Source organism: Eptatretus burgeri, chromosome 12, assembly GCF_056783735.1.
Source record: "Eptatretus burgeri isolate ZD-2024b chromosome 12, Ebu_testis_v1, whole genome shotgun sequence".
In the NCBI taxonomy this organism is placed as follows: domain Eukaryota; kingdom Metazoa; phylum Chordata; class Myxini; order Myxiniformes; family Myxinidae; genus Eptatretus; species Eptatretus burgeri.
In genome coordinates this window covers 32,342,545-32,359,150 of record NC_140972.1, presented here as the reverse complement: position 1 = coordinate 32,359,150, position 16,606 = coordinate 32,342,545, and the positions used below count along the sequence as shown (strand labels likewise).

Here is a 16,606-nt window from a genome sequence, read left to right as displayed (position 1 = left end):
CACATGCACATTAACACACAGGTGGATACTTTGAGACCATTTCCAGAAGCCCACCCACATGTGAAGATAGCAGCCAACAACACACACACACACACACACACACATACATACATACGCACGCACGCACACACACACACACACACACCTACCTTATCTGAGTATTTAAGACAGAGCTTTCACTGTATAGTTACACCATCCTGTATATCAAATCTATTGGATGCTCCTTTCACTTTGAGTAGCTTCACACATGTTTTGTTGGTCAATACCGATTGGAAAGCCATTCAACAACACACAAAGCCATACAATGATACATCTTCCCACTGCTCATTACTGTGGTGTTGTTTACCTGACAGGTTAATGCAGCCAGAGTGGCCTTAATTTGAGTAGTGGCATGAGCATTAAATCAAAACACCCTTAAAGAGCTTGTTACAACTGGAGATATCTTCATTTGGAGGTAAAAAGCGACCATCCTGTCACGGTGAGGCCGCAGTAACAGATGGCTTTTCCCGTCTGTCTCCAACACTCCCCAAGAGGTTTTCCTGGAAATGTGGTTTCTCCGATGTCCTGACTGTCACAGTGTGTGGGCATTTGCTGGGGATGTGGAATATCTTCATCAATGTCCTGTCCCATTAACAGCGCTACCTAACCAACTCCACCATAGAGGCACTTACGGACATTAAAATGGCATTTTCAATGAGAATTTGTGCAAATCTGGCTGCTTGTCAAATTATCAATTCTCTAACTTATTTACTGCACCGTACACCAAGTGTGTTTCGAAAATTGCTCTTGACAGGTCCTATTTATTCAGTCAACTCCAAAATGCAGTTTGATGGCTATGCAAAGTTGTTTTCGAGAAATAAATAAAAACATAATGGACATGAAAAATAATGTAATGAAAATAGTGTTTTTAACAATAATAATAAAACTAAAAATATAAAAGCTCCATTCTGATGCCCAATAAATGAATTATTCTTTCGAAATGAAGGAATAGTGCAAGAAGGTTTGGTTCTTCCATGAGTTTTCTCTTCAAGATTAAAGTGATTATTCCAAGAATTTAGCCTGTGATACTTTTCTACTCCAGAATAAACTTCAACACAACTCTATGCAATTACCAATGAACAACACAAACACTGGGATTTGGTACTTGATATAATTGGCCAAGAAAAGCTGCTTTGGGGAATGTTCCAATGTACCCCCTATGTCCCAATGTGCCCACAAAGAAGCCCCCCCCCTCAACCGTGTCCCAATGCATCCAATATCCCAATGCACCCCACCCCCTGGTGTCCCAATGTGCCCCCAGTGCATCTCGTGTTCCAAATGTTCCCCCAATGCACCACCACCTCGTGCCCCAAGTGCAGCCCCGTGTCCCAATGTACATTATGGTCACACAACACCCTGTGTTGAATTGTACCTATGTTGCCCCTAATAATTTTGACACGTCTTGGCCAATTGCAAGAATGACGTCCATATAACTTAATACCTATGTAACAAAAGAGAAAGGAAAACTTAAACGTAAAGGAAGAGAATTGAATGAGAATTACAAAAGTTATACAACACCCGCACCCATCCCATCACTGTTCTTGCCCCATTCTGCCTCCCACTCCCCGCCCCCCCAAAACCTTCTCCACCCAAAAAAGTTAAAAGCAATGTAAATGAAACTATATGTGAAAGACACAACCTTGAGAAACTAACGAAAAGTTCAAGTTAAATCTGAACCTCTGAGGATCAAATCTGACAACCATGAAAGATCGAGTCCATAATAAATAAATGAGGGGGTCAAACATAAATGATGTATTTAAAGGTTAAAATAAATAAATAAATAAATAAATAAATAAATAAATAAAAGAAGAAAAAGAAAAAGAATGAGGAGAAGCAAAGATTGAGTGATGACTACCAACACTGGACAATCATATAAACAGTTGGATGGAAGGTAAGAGCCATGAAAATTTAGCAATGCTTCAAATAATTTAATAAACTGATGTTTGAAAACTTGGAAATAAAATGACTGGAAAACAGTAAAATTCTGGCATTCTCAATGTTATGGTTGTACAAGTCTTACATGAATATCCGTATGAACAAAGACATACACAAGCACAAGCCAAATGTACGATACACTGGCCTCACCTGTCTCTGCTCCGTCGTGATGGGAACGCTGCATTACAGCCTTCAACTGAACAGAGGTGCATCTCCTTAAGATGAACATTTTTGTAATGCAGCTTCACACTGTAGGAGTTCTTGAACATCTTCTTGCAAACTGTGCAAATTTTGGGACCGCCGATGGACAGCCAGTCTCCATCTTCCGAAAACCTTTCAGCCAAGCTGTAGTCCAGAGCAACAAGGTTCCTGTTATATAAAGGGCAGCTGGGGTCTCTTTGTAGGGCCCCAAGGAGCAAGCTACTGTTTAGCAGTCCATACGAGCTGTAGTAAGGGCCACAGTTCGAGTCCGTGACTTCCTGCTTTACCACAGACTGCTCATAGCTTTCAGGGCTCTTTTGCTCTTCGTCACTCTGACTTCCGTCAAAGCTGTCCTCATCAAGCATTTCTTTTTGTGATACATACTCTTCTTCATTGCTTTGTGACCCACAGAGCTCTGGAAATGTGCAATTTGCTTGTTCGTCTCGATTCTTGCTCATCCTGCCATCCTCAGTTCCATTCTCAACCCCATAAAAATCACGAGTACTGCCACCTGCATTCCTACTGCTCACCTCAGATGTCTCAGACAGCTCCTCAAAGTTGGTTCCCTCGTTGCTTAGGTTGGTTTCTGTCCGAGCTCCATTAGCATCACTGCCCATTGATCGCTTGTCTTCCTCATCATCATCCTCATCCTCTTCATCCAAATAAAACTCCTCGGGCATCTCCAAAGCATCCTTTTCGATTTTGACTGGCATGCTCGATTTCCGTGGTTTCTTTTTGGGTACCACATCAGTTTGACTTTCAAATGATTTGCTGAAATCAAGGTCCATTGTGGGCATAGTGGGCAATGGATATGACAAACTACCATACTCTCCTGGTGCCATGAGGCTCCGGAAGAAGGGTGGCACAGGTTGAACAGTCTTTATGGATGGGAAAACCAGTGGTCCATGAAAACTAGAATCTACGCCAGGGTTTGGGAATGACAAGGACAACCTTGTGGGAGGAGAAAAGCTGGCTTCAGATTTTGGTGCAGTGATCATTGGTGGTGTGGACGCCATGCTGCCAGTTCCGCGGATGAGGTCACGGTCACGATTATTTCTCAGCATTGGCATATGGAGGCGAGGGTTCGGGTTGGCACTGTGTCTGTTTCGACTTCGCAGAGAACTGAACACCATGTTGCAACCGTCAATGGTGCATTTGTGTTTGATTTTTAGGTGTACTGCATTGTAGTGGATCTTCAGTGTACCTTTGTCGTAAAATGTCTTTCCACAGGCATTGCAGAACACACGGCCTTTCTTGGATGGAGAAATGTTCTTGCGAAGGTGTCGCATCTTGGCGGACAAGAAGATTGAGCTGCGGGCTTCAGTTTTAATCTCTGTGCTCACCGGCATTGCTGTATGATGCATGGGGAAAAGCCGAGGAGGAGTCTCTGGCTTACTATCCATGTTGGTGATGCTTGACAAAGCATTGCGGCCTTGAGCTGGAGGTTCTGCCCGAGACCCTGGGGTGTTCCCCGGAGTGGCATCTCCCCTCAGTGCAACCACCTGATCACTCCTTAAGCCTGCAGGTTGCTCTACAGCACGCAACACCGAAGCTTGTTCAGATCGCAGTGTGTTATGCGACTCAGGACGAACTCCAGAAACTGCATCAGAGTGAAGCACAGGAGCAGGATCACTATTTTGAGGAATGAGTCCCGTTTCTCCTCTTAAAACCGACGGTCGGCTATCGCATGGAGAATCTCCTTCAGAAAGTCGCCCCTCTGTAGGCCGAAGAGGTGTTTGGTCTAAAAGGAGGCCGTTTGGTGGTAAACCAAGGAGTGGAGCTGCTACAGGATTGAGGAACTGGAAGGGTAACAAGAAAGCAAGACTACTGGGGAGGTTTTCAAAATGATGTACAGAACTTGCTGATGAGCCCGGACTTTCAACAGCCGGTGCTAAGCCTGGACTTCGTGTGCGATTGCTGCTCTCGATGAAAGAACGAATGTCCGAGTCAGCCTTGCTACTTGGCACAGGCACAGTGAGCAGCTCCTTTTCCTGGATGGCCATAAGTTCAACGATAGACTTTGTTTCGCCAAAGCGAAGAAACTGCTGCAACGTGATGATCTCCTCTTCCCGGCTCATAATTGTCCAGCGGTCCAACACCTTTCCACCAACATCCTGAAGAACAAGCACACACTTCGAATACCATGCTTGAGAAGCTCTTCCAAGCAAAAACACATTTTGGCAAATATTTTTCTTCAACTCATAGCACCGAGAAGCAATATTCTGCTAATAACAAATGTGTATCATAACCCAGGTGAACAATTTCAAGAACATGTATGCTAAGATTATTTTCTCAGTTTCTCATATCCCATAGTAGTGTTGAAAAATCGATTGACAGGTCATTGGAGACAATTTCAAAGTTGAAGATTACATATAACTTCAAAGTCTGTATATTGTTAGGATTCAACATTTTTTTTTTTCATAGTAATCAAATTTGACCTTAAAGAATGATACATCATGTAATGATGATGGTTTGAGTCATGCCGGGTGTTTCAAAAGTCCGGAATCTTAAGGAAATTTATTTTACAATTTTATTACAAGAATTGCTCAAATTGCGAGCCAATGACATGCATCCACATCAAGTTTTGTATGTTGGTTTCCTTAAACGTTTAACATCGACATCAATTTTAGCACATTCGTTTGCGATTTCATCCTTTAGAGTTTAGATCTTCAATAATACATGGTTTGAGGGTATAAACCACTGATTGCAGGTGTCCCCAAAGAATAAAGTCAAGTGGCATTAAATCTGAACTGAGTTGGCACCATTCTATCAGTCCACAGTGTCCTATCAATCTCTAAGATAGCATCTCAAAAAAGGAAATGGAGAAATTAAAAATATTTCCTCCAATTCTAGACTTTTGATACACGATGGAGTATGACCCCCAGATCTAAATTTGCCAAGGAAGTATCAGTTTACAGACAAGGTACTTCTACCTTCGACAGTGTCAACTGAAACCTGCGTATCTTTCGTATCTAACAGAGTGAGAAACCCATCATGTCAGAAATACCTTCCATCTGTCATACATTCAACTGTAAGCAAAGATGGACAAAAAAATGTTCACATTTCTCCCCCCTTCTCACCCCCTTTTGCAATGAAGGTCCGCTTCAGGAAAACGAATGCACTGGCAAAGTCACAGAGGGCAGCAATTCAGCATTCAGGATGTTAGGGCAAAGAACACACATTAATTATCCCTTTTTCTCAGTCTTGATGAAACACCACGTAGCATTGCAATCTAGGCAGCCCCTTTAGCGGAGCTGGTAATCCGCTTTTCGCCAACGATAAGACCAGTTTGGAAGGTAATCCCATTTGGAGCATATCACGGCCTGAGAAAATGCACATCATTCACACGTTAGTGAGTGGGAACGTAATTCACGCATGGGCAAGGCCGTCTCGGCAAGACTCTGCTCAAGCATCGTCCACGCCTCATCAACACTGCGGGCCATTATTAGAGGCAGGTCGATCGCAGGTGCTGTTTACTGTGAAAGGGTTTGCGTTTTGAAAACAGCTTTGTGGCTCTCTGTCATTACTCTACTGAAGCTCCATTGTATCCTTGCTCTTAGTGATTCCACACGGGGTGTCGACAAAGAGCACTCGCACTCAGCCAAAGCAAGGTGGGGGAGTTCTGGATGTTGGCGCCAATCTTATAAGATACTAAATTTATATTTTTTGAACTGCACCCTTCCTCCTCCCCCCCCCTCCTCTAAATAAAATCCTCTCCACAAAAAGGAAAAGCACCTGTACAGTTGCACACAAGGACCTGAAACTCCCAAATCCTGATAAGATTCCATGAGTGCTCTTGAAGGAATTCCTCTGGCACTCCTACACTTGAACCGAGAGCTGCAATGTCTGCACAGCCTCTATGTGCAGCTTGGCTCAGTGCCGGAATGCCATCTTACCTTTCCTCCCAGAAATAAATATCTCACTCCTGCATCTTGCTTTTCATGTGAACGACACGAAGACTTAACTACAAACTACAGAAGTCCTTGAGTTTGAAAGTATTTCCACTCCCACCATCAGCCTGTTCATAGCAAGTATTTTCAAAGTCAATGTGAAAACATCATGAAGCATAAGCAAAACAAAACTGCATGACTGTAAATTGTAAACTATATCACTACTTAATGGCTCCAATTACTTGCACCTACTGTTGGGATTGGCCAGGAAACTTTTTCAGTCAAAGTCTTTCAGGAACTGGCTGGCCAGGCCTGATGCTCGATCGAAGGCATCAGGAATTTGTAATTTGTTCAGGGTGCCGGCGATAACACTCAAACTCTCCACAAAAGACACTGTAGGATCTTTAACAACCACCAAAGACTTGTACCATTATATGGGTCCTCCACCAACGTCCTTTTGATGGGCAGAGCACACATCTATGCTTCACTGAACGTGAAACACCAGGGTTGCAGTTTAGAGCTGGGTCTGGATTCAAATGCAGGCTTAACAGCTCAGATGTGAGTGCTCATATCTCAAAGTTATTGGACCAGTCCCATGCCAGTAATTTGTAAACACATGAAAAAACAAAGTGACAAAACGTACATGAAAAACAATAAAATAATATTAATAATAATAATAATAATAAAATACATAAATTATTTCCGATGAAATGAGGGTAAACTTGTACAACTTAACCTGGGGTACATCTGGTGGTATCTCAAAAGGACATTTATACAAAGCAATTTAATCCTTAGATTTTGATTCTGCATTACAATATAAGGACAATCGGTTTAATCGTATGCAAATACCTTCATCCAGGGGCCATCCGTGGATTATGTATGCAAGGTTGACAAGGTTGACAAACTCTCATATCCCTTTCCACACTCTACACTTCACACTTCCCTCGACATTTCTGTTCAGATAGGAAGCTACAATAGCAAAGCACATATCTTTGTCAAGCCTGGTTCGATTCCTGACCAGACTGCAAATTGTTGCAGTGGTGCTTCGTAGGAAGGGTTGTTGTGGTTCCTCCCTCAGATGAACGTGAAGCCGACGATCCCGACTGCGGACATTGGTTTGTGCACATTAATTCTACGGTATCTTTTGCGAGGAGTTGGCGAGTTATCGCTGGCAAAAACAGAATACATATCCCAAACCTAACCAGGGAACTTTTTGCTGCATCATCAGTGGATACTGCATCAGTGACAACCACACTCCCAAACAACGATCGAACTGGTAGCGATGTGCTTTTACAAGAGAAGAAGCATAAGGAAGACGAGTAAGAAATTTGTTAAAACCAAACTAAAACAAGTAGCAGTACATTCAAAGTACACTGCCCCATGCCAAATAAATAAATAAATAAACAATCCTTCAGCACACGACATTGATGGGGCACCTTCGGCACCCGGTGATGCCGCCTTGCAGCACATAGAGTCAGAATTGGGAGGGAGCGGTGTACAATAGTTGACTGATTAATTGATTAATGGCAGAATTAAAATAAATAAATAATCGTAAAATAATTTCTCAATCAATTGCCGAATAGCATACCTTGACACCAACACCGTTTCATCCAAATCTGTAACTTTTTGAAAATTAATTAATCGATAATGGATAATTAATCGATTAATTGATCAATCAATAAATCAAAAACACTATTTATAGCCAAATCACTTGGTCACTGTGATGTCCAAATATCAGTTTCCAAGCTCAAAAGGTGCTTGAGATATTGCCAGGATGAGAAAAAAAAGTAATTAATAAATCGATAATAACTAAGTAATTAATTGATTAATCAAAAAATAAAAAATTATGTTTTTGCCAAAGCACATCTTCACTTTCATCCCCAAATTTCAGCTTCCTAGCTCAAAGGATGGCTGAGATACCGCCCAGAAAAAAAAATAACCAATCAAACAAGAAAACGGGGTGAAAACTGAGTTCTCCATTCCTTCGGCACCCGGCAATGGCGTCACGCATCACCTGGATATGGAAATGGGAAGGAGCGGTGTACAACAAGTAGTGGTACAAAGTACACCGCCCCCATGGCAAATAAATAAATAACAAATCCTCCAGCGCAGGACATCGCCAGGGCACCTTCGGTGCCCAGCAATGCTGCCTTGCAGCACCTGGACATGGAATTGGGAGTGGTGTACAATAATTGCTTAATTGCATAATTAAAATCGTAAAATAATTAATTTCTTAATCAATTGGCTTACGGCATACCGAAACCACCACTGTTTCATCCGAATCTGTGACTTCTTGAAAATCAATTAATCGAAAAATTGTCACGAATCGATTAATCAATAAATTAAAAATGCCCTTTACAGCCAAATCCTGGGTCACTATCATGTCAAAATATGACAACCCTCACTCAAAATGTGCCTGAGATATTGCCAGGATAAGAAATAAAACAAACAAGTAATGACTAAATCTATAATAATTAAGTAATTAATCAATTAATTGATTCATCAAAAAATAAAAAACAACGTTTTTGACAAAGTACATCTTCACTTTCATCCCCAAATTTCAGCTTCCTAGCTCAAAGGATGGCTGAGATACCAACAGAAAAAAAAACAAACAAAAAAGAAAACGGTGTGAAAACCGAGTACTCCCCTCCTTGGTGATGACGTCATGCATCGCCTGGATATGGAATTGGGAAGGAGCGGTGACAATATAGCAATGCATTAAATATAATCAGCAAACGACAATATAACAAAAAAAATATTGCTTCTTCCACAGAAATCATACGAGCCTCGACATTCATCTAATATGCACTTGTGGCAATGAATAGGTAGTCACGAGCAAATACCACCCATCGCTTCGACAGGAACACTAAATTGGGGGGGGGGGAGAAAAAGAGGGGGGAAGAGAGGGGAGCTCGACGTGACGGTGGAACATTGATTACGATTCATACTGTCTCATCAAAATGATTCTGCACAGAATAACAGTGAAGATGAAAACAAAACAAATAGCAGTACATTCAAAGTACACCGCCCGCATGCCAAATAAATAAATAACAATCCTCCAGCGCACGACATCGCCGGGGCACCTTCGGCACCCGGCGATGCCACCTTGCAGCATATGGAGTCGGAATTGGTCGAGTGTGGTGTAGAATAATTGATCGATTAATTGCATAAACAAAAAACCATAAAGTAATTAATTTCTTAATCAATTGGCTAATAGCATACTGAAACCACCATTTCATCCAAATCTGCAACTTATTAAAACTCCAGTAATAAAATAAAAAATTGATTTATCAAATCAAAAATATCCTTCATAGCCAAATTGTTGTGGGGACAGGTCTCGGTGGCGAGCACGACCGCTAGGGGGAGCAGTAGAGTCGGCTCCACCAAACACCCGGAATTTAGGTCGTACCTTTCAGATAAATCCAAAAGGTCACGAGTCCCTATCGGACAGAAGATGGCCAATAGGTCGACCACGTGGGGTGGGGTCAATTGCCAATTTCAATATCCCTTATTACCCACGTCATCAAACTAGCGGGGAAATTTACCCTCGGCAGGATCTGCGCGATCCGGGCCGTTACCGAGCCGGATCAGAGTCGTACCCCGAGCGGAGAGTACCAGAACCCTTCCGGCAAATTGCTCGATTACGGCAACAATGAGGCCTCCTAATTCCCATTCGCAGCGCGGCAAACCAACGATAGAAAGGACAAGGACGAGCTGGGACATTCAACAACAGGGAATATATTTACAATAATGGGCAAAAACCGGGAAGGGAGACAAAGAGCAGATTACAACCGAATATATTCCAATGTACAAAAACGCAAGCACTTAACGATTCTACTTAACAGACGGGCCCACACACACCCACAAGCACAAAAGAAATGGGTCGGCCGGCCTTTATTGATGCCCCCCAGCTCGGAGGGAAGGTGAGCCGGACGTGAGAAGCTAGCTTGGACCTTCCCGCCTCATGCGGCCCTTGACAATCCGGCTCGGCGGGACTCGAACCCGCAACTCGATGCCGCTGCAAGCACCGGGTACGGAGGGCAGCGTCGGGCTCCAGCACGCTCCTCCGGCACATGACGAGACAGCGAGCGCCAGCAAACAATCGATTCTCGGTGGGACAGACTCGCAAGCAGGCGATCCTTTGCGGGACAGACTAGCAGGCAGGCGATTCTTCCTGGGACAGACTAGCAGGCAGGCGATTCTTCGTGGGACAGACTCGCAGGCAGGCGATTCTTCGTGGGACAGACTCGCAGGCAGGCGATTCTTCGTGGGACAGACTCGCAGGCAGGCGATTCTTCGTGGGACAGACTCGCAGGCAGGCGATTCTTCGTGGGACAGACTCGCAGGCAGGCGATTCTTCGCGGGACAGACTCGCAGGCAGGCGATTCTTCGCGGGACAGACTCACAGGCAGGCGATCGTTCGCGGGACAGATTCACAGGCAGGTGATCCTTCGCGGGACAGGCTCAAGGGAAAAAGATAGGACCTCCTCGCGCACACCCGCGCTTCTCTTCACCCCCCCCCACCCGACACAACTCGCCTCCGAATTGGCCGGTTCGACACAGGCGATCCGCTCGCCGTTCGTGATTCGTCTGGGGGCGTGGCGAGCATCCCCGTGGCCCGTCCCTCCTGTGAGGAATTCCTCCTCCTTCGGGTGACGTGCCTCCGCATTGGCTGGAACGCCGCATACGTCGCTCACGCTTTGCTCATTGGCTGAAGGCAACACGTCTTTCTCGACCCTGGAGCGGAGCCAATGCGTCGGTTGCCCATGGAACTCCACCCACAGGCGCTCGGCATGTATGCACCTCAGGAAGGCCGATGGTAGAAGGAAACCAGGGAGGATGCCGTTCTTGTTGGTGTATTTGTTGGGGAAAAAAAAATCCTATCTATAAAATAACTTCACAGCGCATGTACACTTAATTCCCATTTGACATAGGGGAAAGGGAGCTATCTATCCACATTTACTTCACGAAACAACTGAGCTACGGGGACCTGAATGTCGAGTGCTCATGGCTGCCAGATTCGTAACAAAATCACTTGTTCACCGTAGTGTCCAAACATCAGCTTCCTCGCTCAAAAGGTGCCTGAGATATTGCAACGATGAGAAATAAAATAAAGTAATCAATAAATTGATAATAATAAAGTCATTATTCATTTATTGATTCATCAAAAAATAAAAATACTGTTTTCTCCAAAGCACATCTTCACTTTTGTCCCCGAATTTCAGCTTCCTAACTCAAAGGATGGCTGAGATATCACCTGGACAAAGAAGCAAACAAAAAAAGAAGACGTCATGCAGAGCACAACACTAGCAAAATCCATAAAACAAATTTGAACTCAAAAATAATTGGTGGTTGAATTCAATGACCATTGGTGCCTGGGGATGACATCTTGCATCACCTAGATATGGAATTGGGAAGGAGCGGTGTACAATAGTCTGATATCCATACGACAAACAAGGCCTGGCAACAAATACTGCTCGGACACTTCAGGAGACAAAACCTGCCAGACGTATCTGGAGCCAAGCCGTCTGACAACAGACACTGCTCGGACACATACGAAGAAAAACTCCCATCTGGACACGTACAGAGACAGAGACAAACACCGCCCAGACATAACCACCATCCGGATATGTCAAAAGAGCGAGGGACAGCGAGCGTGGGACAGAATGAGAGAGAGCGAGAGCGAGAGATAGATAGAGATAGATAGATATAGTTAGGGGAGTTGGCAGAGTGCTTTATGTGCGCGCATGCACACACAAAATTTTCGGGAATCTGCAGGTTGGAGTCAGTGTCATCATAGAAGACATTACGTACTGCATACAACCCAAAAAACCTCGAGTACCTTTCACCGAAAAAGAAACTGCATTCATTTAGACGTTTCAGGAAGATGTTCACAACCATTAATCTTTATAAACAGCTGCGTGTGATGGGTGGAAAAAGGAATTGGTTCGATAATTTTGAAAAGATGTTATTTCACAACTTGCTCAGGACGACGGAGCACCAGCCGCCCCCTCAGGACGATGGAGCACCAGCCGTCCCCTCAGGACGACGGAGCACCAGCCGCCCCCTCAGGACGACGGAGCACCAGCCGCCCCCTCAGGACGACGGAGCACCAGCCGCCCCCTCAGGACGACGGAGCACCAGCCGCCCCCTCAGGACGACGGAGCACCAGCCGCCCCCTCAGGACGACGGAGCACCAGCCGCCCCCTCAGGACGACGGAGCACCAGCCGCCCCCTCAGGACGACGGAGCACCAGCCGCCCCCTCAGGACGACGGAGCACCAGCCGCCCCCTCAGGACGACGGAGCACCAGCCGCCCCCTCAGGACGACGGAGCACCAGCCGCCCCCTCAGGACGACGGAGCACCAGCCGCCCCCTCAGGACGACGGAGCACCAGCCGCCCCCTCAGGACGACGGACCACCAGCCGCCCCCTCAGGACGACGGAGCACCAGCCGCCCGCTTAGGACGACGGAGCACCAGCCGCCCCCTCAGGACGACGGAGCACCAGCCGCCCCCTCAGGACGACGGAGCACCAGCCGCCCCCTCAGGACGACGGAGCACCAGCCGCCCCCTCAGGACGACGGAGCACCAGCCGCCCCCTCAGGACGACGGAGCACCAGCCGCCCCCTCAGGACGACGGAGCACCAGCCGCCCGCTCAGGACGACGGAGCACCAGCCGCCCGCTCACGACGACGGAGCACCAGCCGCCCGCTCACGACGACGGAGCACCAGCCACCCGCTCAGGACGACGGAGCACCAGCCGCCCGCTCAGGACGACGGAGCACCAGCCGCCCGCTCAGGACGACGGAGCACCAGCCGCCCGCTCAGGACGACAGAGCACCAGCCGCCCGCTCAGGATGACGGAGCACCAGCAGCCCGCTCAGGATGATGGAGCACGAACCACCCGCTCAGGACGACAGGAGAAGAAGACAAGTTTAATGCTTTGGAAATTTCACATTTTCTCGTGCATGCATGAAGGAAGGAGGGAACATAGCCTTGCTTGCTCACAGTAAATATGTACATCAGCTTAGATACAAGACTTGTAATTTCATTAAATTATTAAATTTCACTCCAGATTGACACTTATTTAGTCCGGATGATAACTGAACCTCAAAATCGAAATAATATTTCAATGATATACTTTAATTAGTCAATGAGAGTCGTTCGTGGAAAATCGTATCACATAATGCATGAAATCACTCCAAGCTCCTAATTTGAAAACTATTGTACTAAGAAAATTTATGTACACAACAAATTGTAGCGATGATGACCAGGCATTCGATAATATGAGTGAGGAAAGTGGGGAAAAAATAAATAAATAAATAAAACTATCGTCAAGTAATTGTTGTGGCCTGTTCTAACTCGAGGCATGGATGAGCAGAAGAAAAATCATGACGGCTTCAGACCCCAGCGAAGTTACCTCGGATACGCCTTAGGACTCCAAAGAGCTCGGTGGCCGAGGATGCGCCTGTTCAAGGATTTCATTAAACAAGGCTGTTAATTATCTTTAATAGGGGTGTTTTAATTAACCCAAACACCCAATGTTCACTCATGCACTACCTTGGAGTTTTCTGAGTCTGCATGCAGTTTCAGGCTACTAGTTTAGTTATGGACACACACACACACACACACACACACACACACACACACACACACACACACACACACACACACACACACACACACACAAACACACACACACACACACACACACACACACACACACACACACACACACACACACACACACACACACACACACACACACACACACACACACCAAGAAATGGGTTGGTTATGGACAACCAGATATGTGAGAAAATACTTGGAATGACAGATTTGAGGAGCGAAATTTACGAAACGTGTTTAACGAGTCTTGGTAAACGTGCCTAACCCTTAAAATCTGAAAAAAAATATTTATACACGCACAGCTAATTGCCCATTTAAACAGTAATTTACGAAGGAAGATCAACATCCGATTATTTGTGCGCATATAAGCTGCCGATTAGCCTCTGAAACCCCACCCATAACTCCAACATCCAATTGAAATGATGCACTTGCATTGAATTGCAGCAACTCGGACAATTGTTGGAGGTGATTCAGTGCATTGATTGTCATTATCTGTTGATCCAAGTCATCTTGTATGAGATTCAGCAACCGACAAAATTATTCCTTCGAGAGATCCATTCCATCCCTCCTTTGAGATTATCCATCCCTCCTTCCACTCATCCATTGATCATGGCGAAGACAATGCGTGAATATGTACAATCTGTAAACGATCTATGGTTCCCACATGTATGCTAGGGGGTAGCCAGGCTGAGGCAGACAAGGCAGTTGCCTCGTCACTCATTTCCTGAAATATGATCTGGCCTGAGTCCTCTGGCCATCTGAGCTCCCTGGGGAGTAAACTATCAAAGCTACCCGGCAACACTCTGAATACTCTTATCTCCACTCCTATCACAATACCGAAATAGGACAGGCTACGCCCTTGGTATGCCACCCTGGGTAATCTGGAATGAAGTGATCGATGATGATTATTGAAACATCCATCATTTTTTATGTTTGGGTTGAATACACAGGATAAAATTAGTGGTTATCTTTGTATTATGTATGCAGATATGGTGATGTTTTGCCACACCTTCAATACACTGATTGGGCTAAATTTACGAAAGGTGTTCAGAAAGCATCTTGCAAACACACGTCTCACCCTTAACACAGCTAATTACCAAATTGAACAGCAATTTATGAAGGGAGATTAACATCCGTTTACTTATGCACGGCTAAGTTATGATTCATTCCTTTTAATAATTTGTTTTGTTCAGTGCAGCATTTCAGAGATTACCAAACCAATCAACCTCAATTACCCCACATTGGCCTGACCATCCAACAGGGTTTGTGTGTTCCAACTGCAGCAGCATGTCAGCATAGAAAAGATGGGACACTTATTAATTCGAGCAAGGAATGGGTTTAATTGAGGTAATGAAGGGTCACCAAGGAACAATTTAAGACAGGAGAAGTGACGTGGGTGCAAATAAGAAAAAACAGCTCGCATGGGAGGATATTTCAAAAAGGATGGCGGCCCATTTCCCAGAGTGCACAAAATCTTCTGCCAGGGACCTCCGAGAGCTCTGGAGGACGATGAAGATTAAGGCAAAGGCACTGCTTATGAGAAGAAATTAGACATGCAAAAAACAGGAGGGGGGGGGGGGAGGTTGTGACCAGTGAACTGGGCGAATAAATTGTGATATTGATCATAGCTGGAGACTTGGATCAAGTACATAATGATGTCGATGATGATGATGCCCCAACAGCAGCTGGTAGTCTGAAACAAGCTGACGAGATTCGTCCGATTCCATCGAACAGCACAGCTGATTATCACTTCAGGTAAAAATACTTTTTACATATATATATATATATATATATATATATATATATATATATATATATATATATATATATATATACATATATATCTGTATATACAGTAAATATCTAAGACAGTGGTCCCCAACCTTTTGATCCCACGGGCCGCATTCACTACTCCCAAGGATGTTGGGAGCCAGAAAAAAATTGATTCATTTTATTGAGTTTTATTGATGCATTTTATTGATGCAAATTGATTTGATTCCTCCCGGCGGTAAGCGGCAGTGGCCGGCAGCGGCATTGTGTATGGCTTTTTAGGTCACGGCGCCGGCCGGCAGTGGCATTGTGTAAACCCCTTTAAAATTGCTACATGGAAATGTGTTTTGATTGGAAAGTCCTCGCGGGCCGCAGTATAGGGCTCCATGGGCCGCAGGTTGGGGACCAATAATCTAAGAGGTCCATCTAAAAAGTAATGGGATTGACTTCACAGAAATTTTATTCCAAAAAAAATGTATTGAAACCACAGCTTGTCCCCTTCAAAATAGTTTCCCTCTCATCTCACACACTTGTCCATCCTCTTCTTCCACGCTTAGATGCACCCCCGGAAGGCTTCTTCTGGAATCCTCTGGAGCTCTGTCGTCATGGCCCTTTTGATGGCCTCAACATCAGGAAATCGGGTCCCCTTGATCACCCCCTTGAGCTTGGGGAATAGGAAAAAAATCACAAGGGGCCAAGTCTGGCGAATACGGGGGTTGCTCCAGAGTTGGCACGTTCCACTTTGCCAGAAACTGTCGGATGCTCAAGGCACTGTGAGCAGGGGCGTTGTCATGATGGAGCTCCCAGGCGTTGTTCTCCCACAGATCCCTCCACTTGTCCCGGACTGATCTCATGAGGTGCCGGAAGATCTCCTTGTACACATATTGATTCACCGTTTGACCCTGTGGTAGAAACTCGAAGGAGATGATGCCTTTGATGTCAAAAAATGCGATGAGCATCACCTTGACCTTCGACATCCTTGCTTTCTTTGGTCTTGGTGATGCTGGACTTTTCCACTGACGACTCGGCCGTTTGGTCTCGGGATCGTATTCGAATATCCACGATTCATCGCCAGTAATGACTCTCCCAAGCAGGTCTGGATCGTCCTCGAGGCGCTCGATAACGTCTTGACAGACAGTGAC

General features: G+C 45.2%; 1 protein-coding gene across 2 annotated transcripts in view; it reads right to left on the bottom strand.

Annotated features, from left to right (window-relative positions):
• Positions 1-16,606, bottom strand: part of LOC147015364 (zinc finger protein basonuclin-2-like) — a 326,203-nt gene that overhangs the window by 22,538 nt on the left and 287,059 nt on the right. For both annotated transcript variants that reach the window (XM_085850040.1, XM_085850041.1), the window contains one exon: positions 2,125-4,289. In XM_085850040.1, coding sequence (XP_085706166.1) covers positions 2,125-4,289 — 2,165 coding nt within the window. The remainder of the gene's footprint in view (positions 1-2,124; positions 4,290-16,606) is intronic.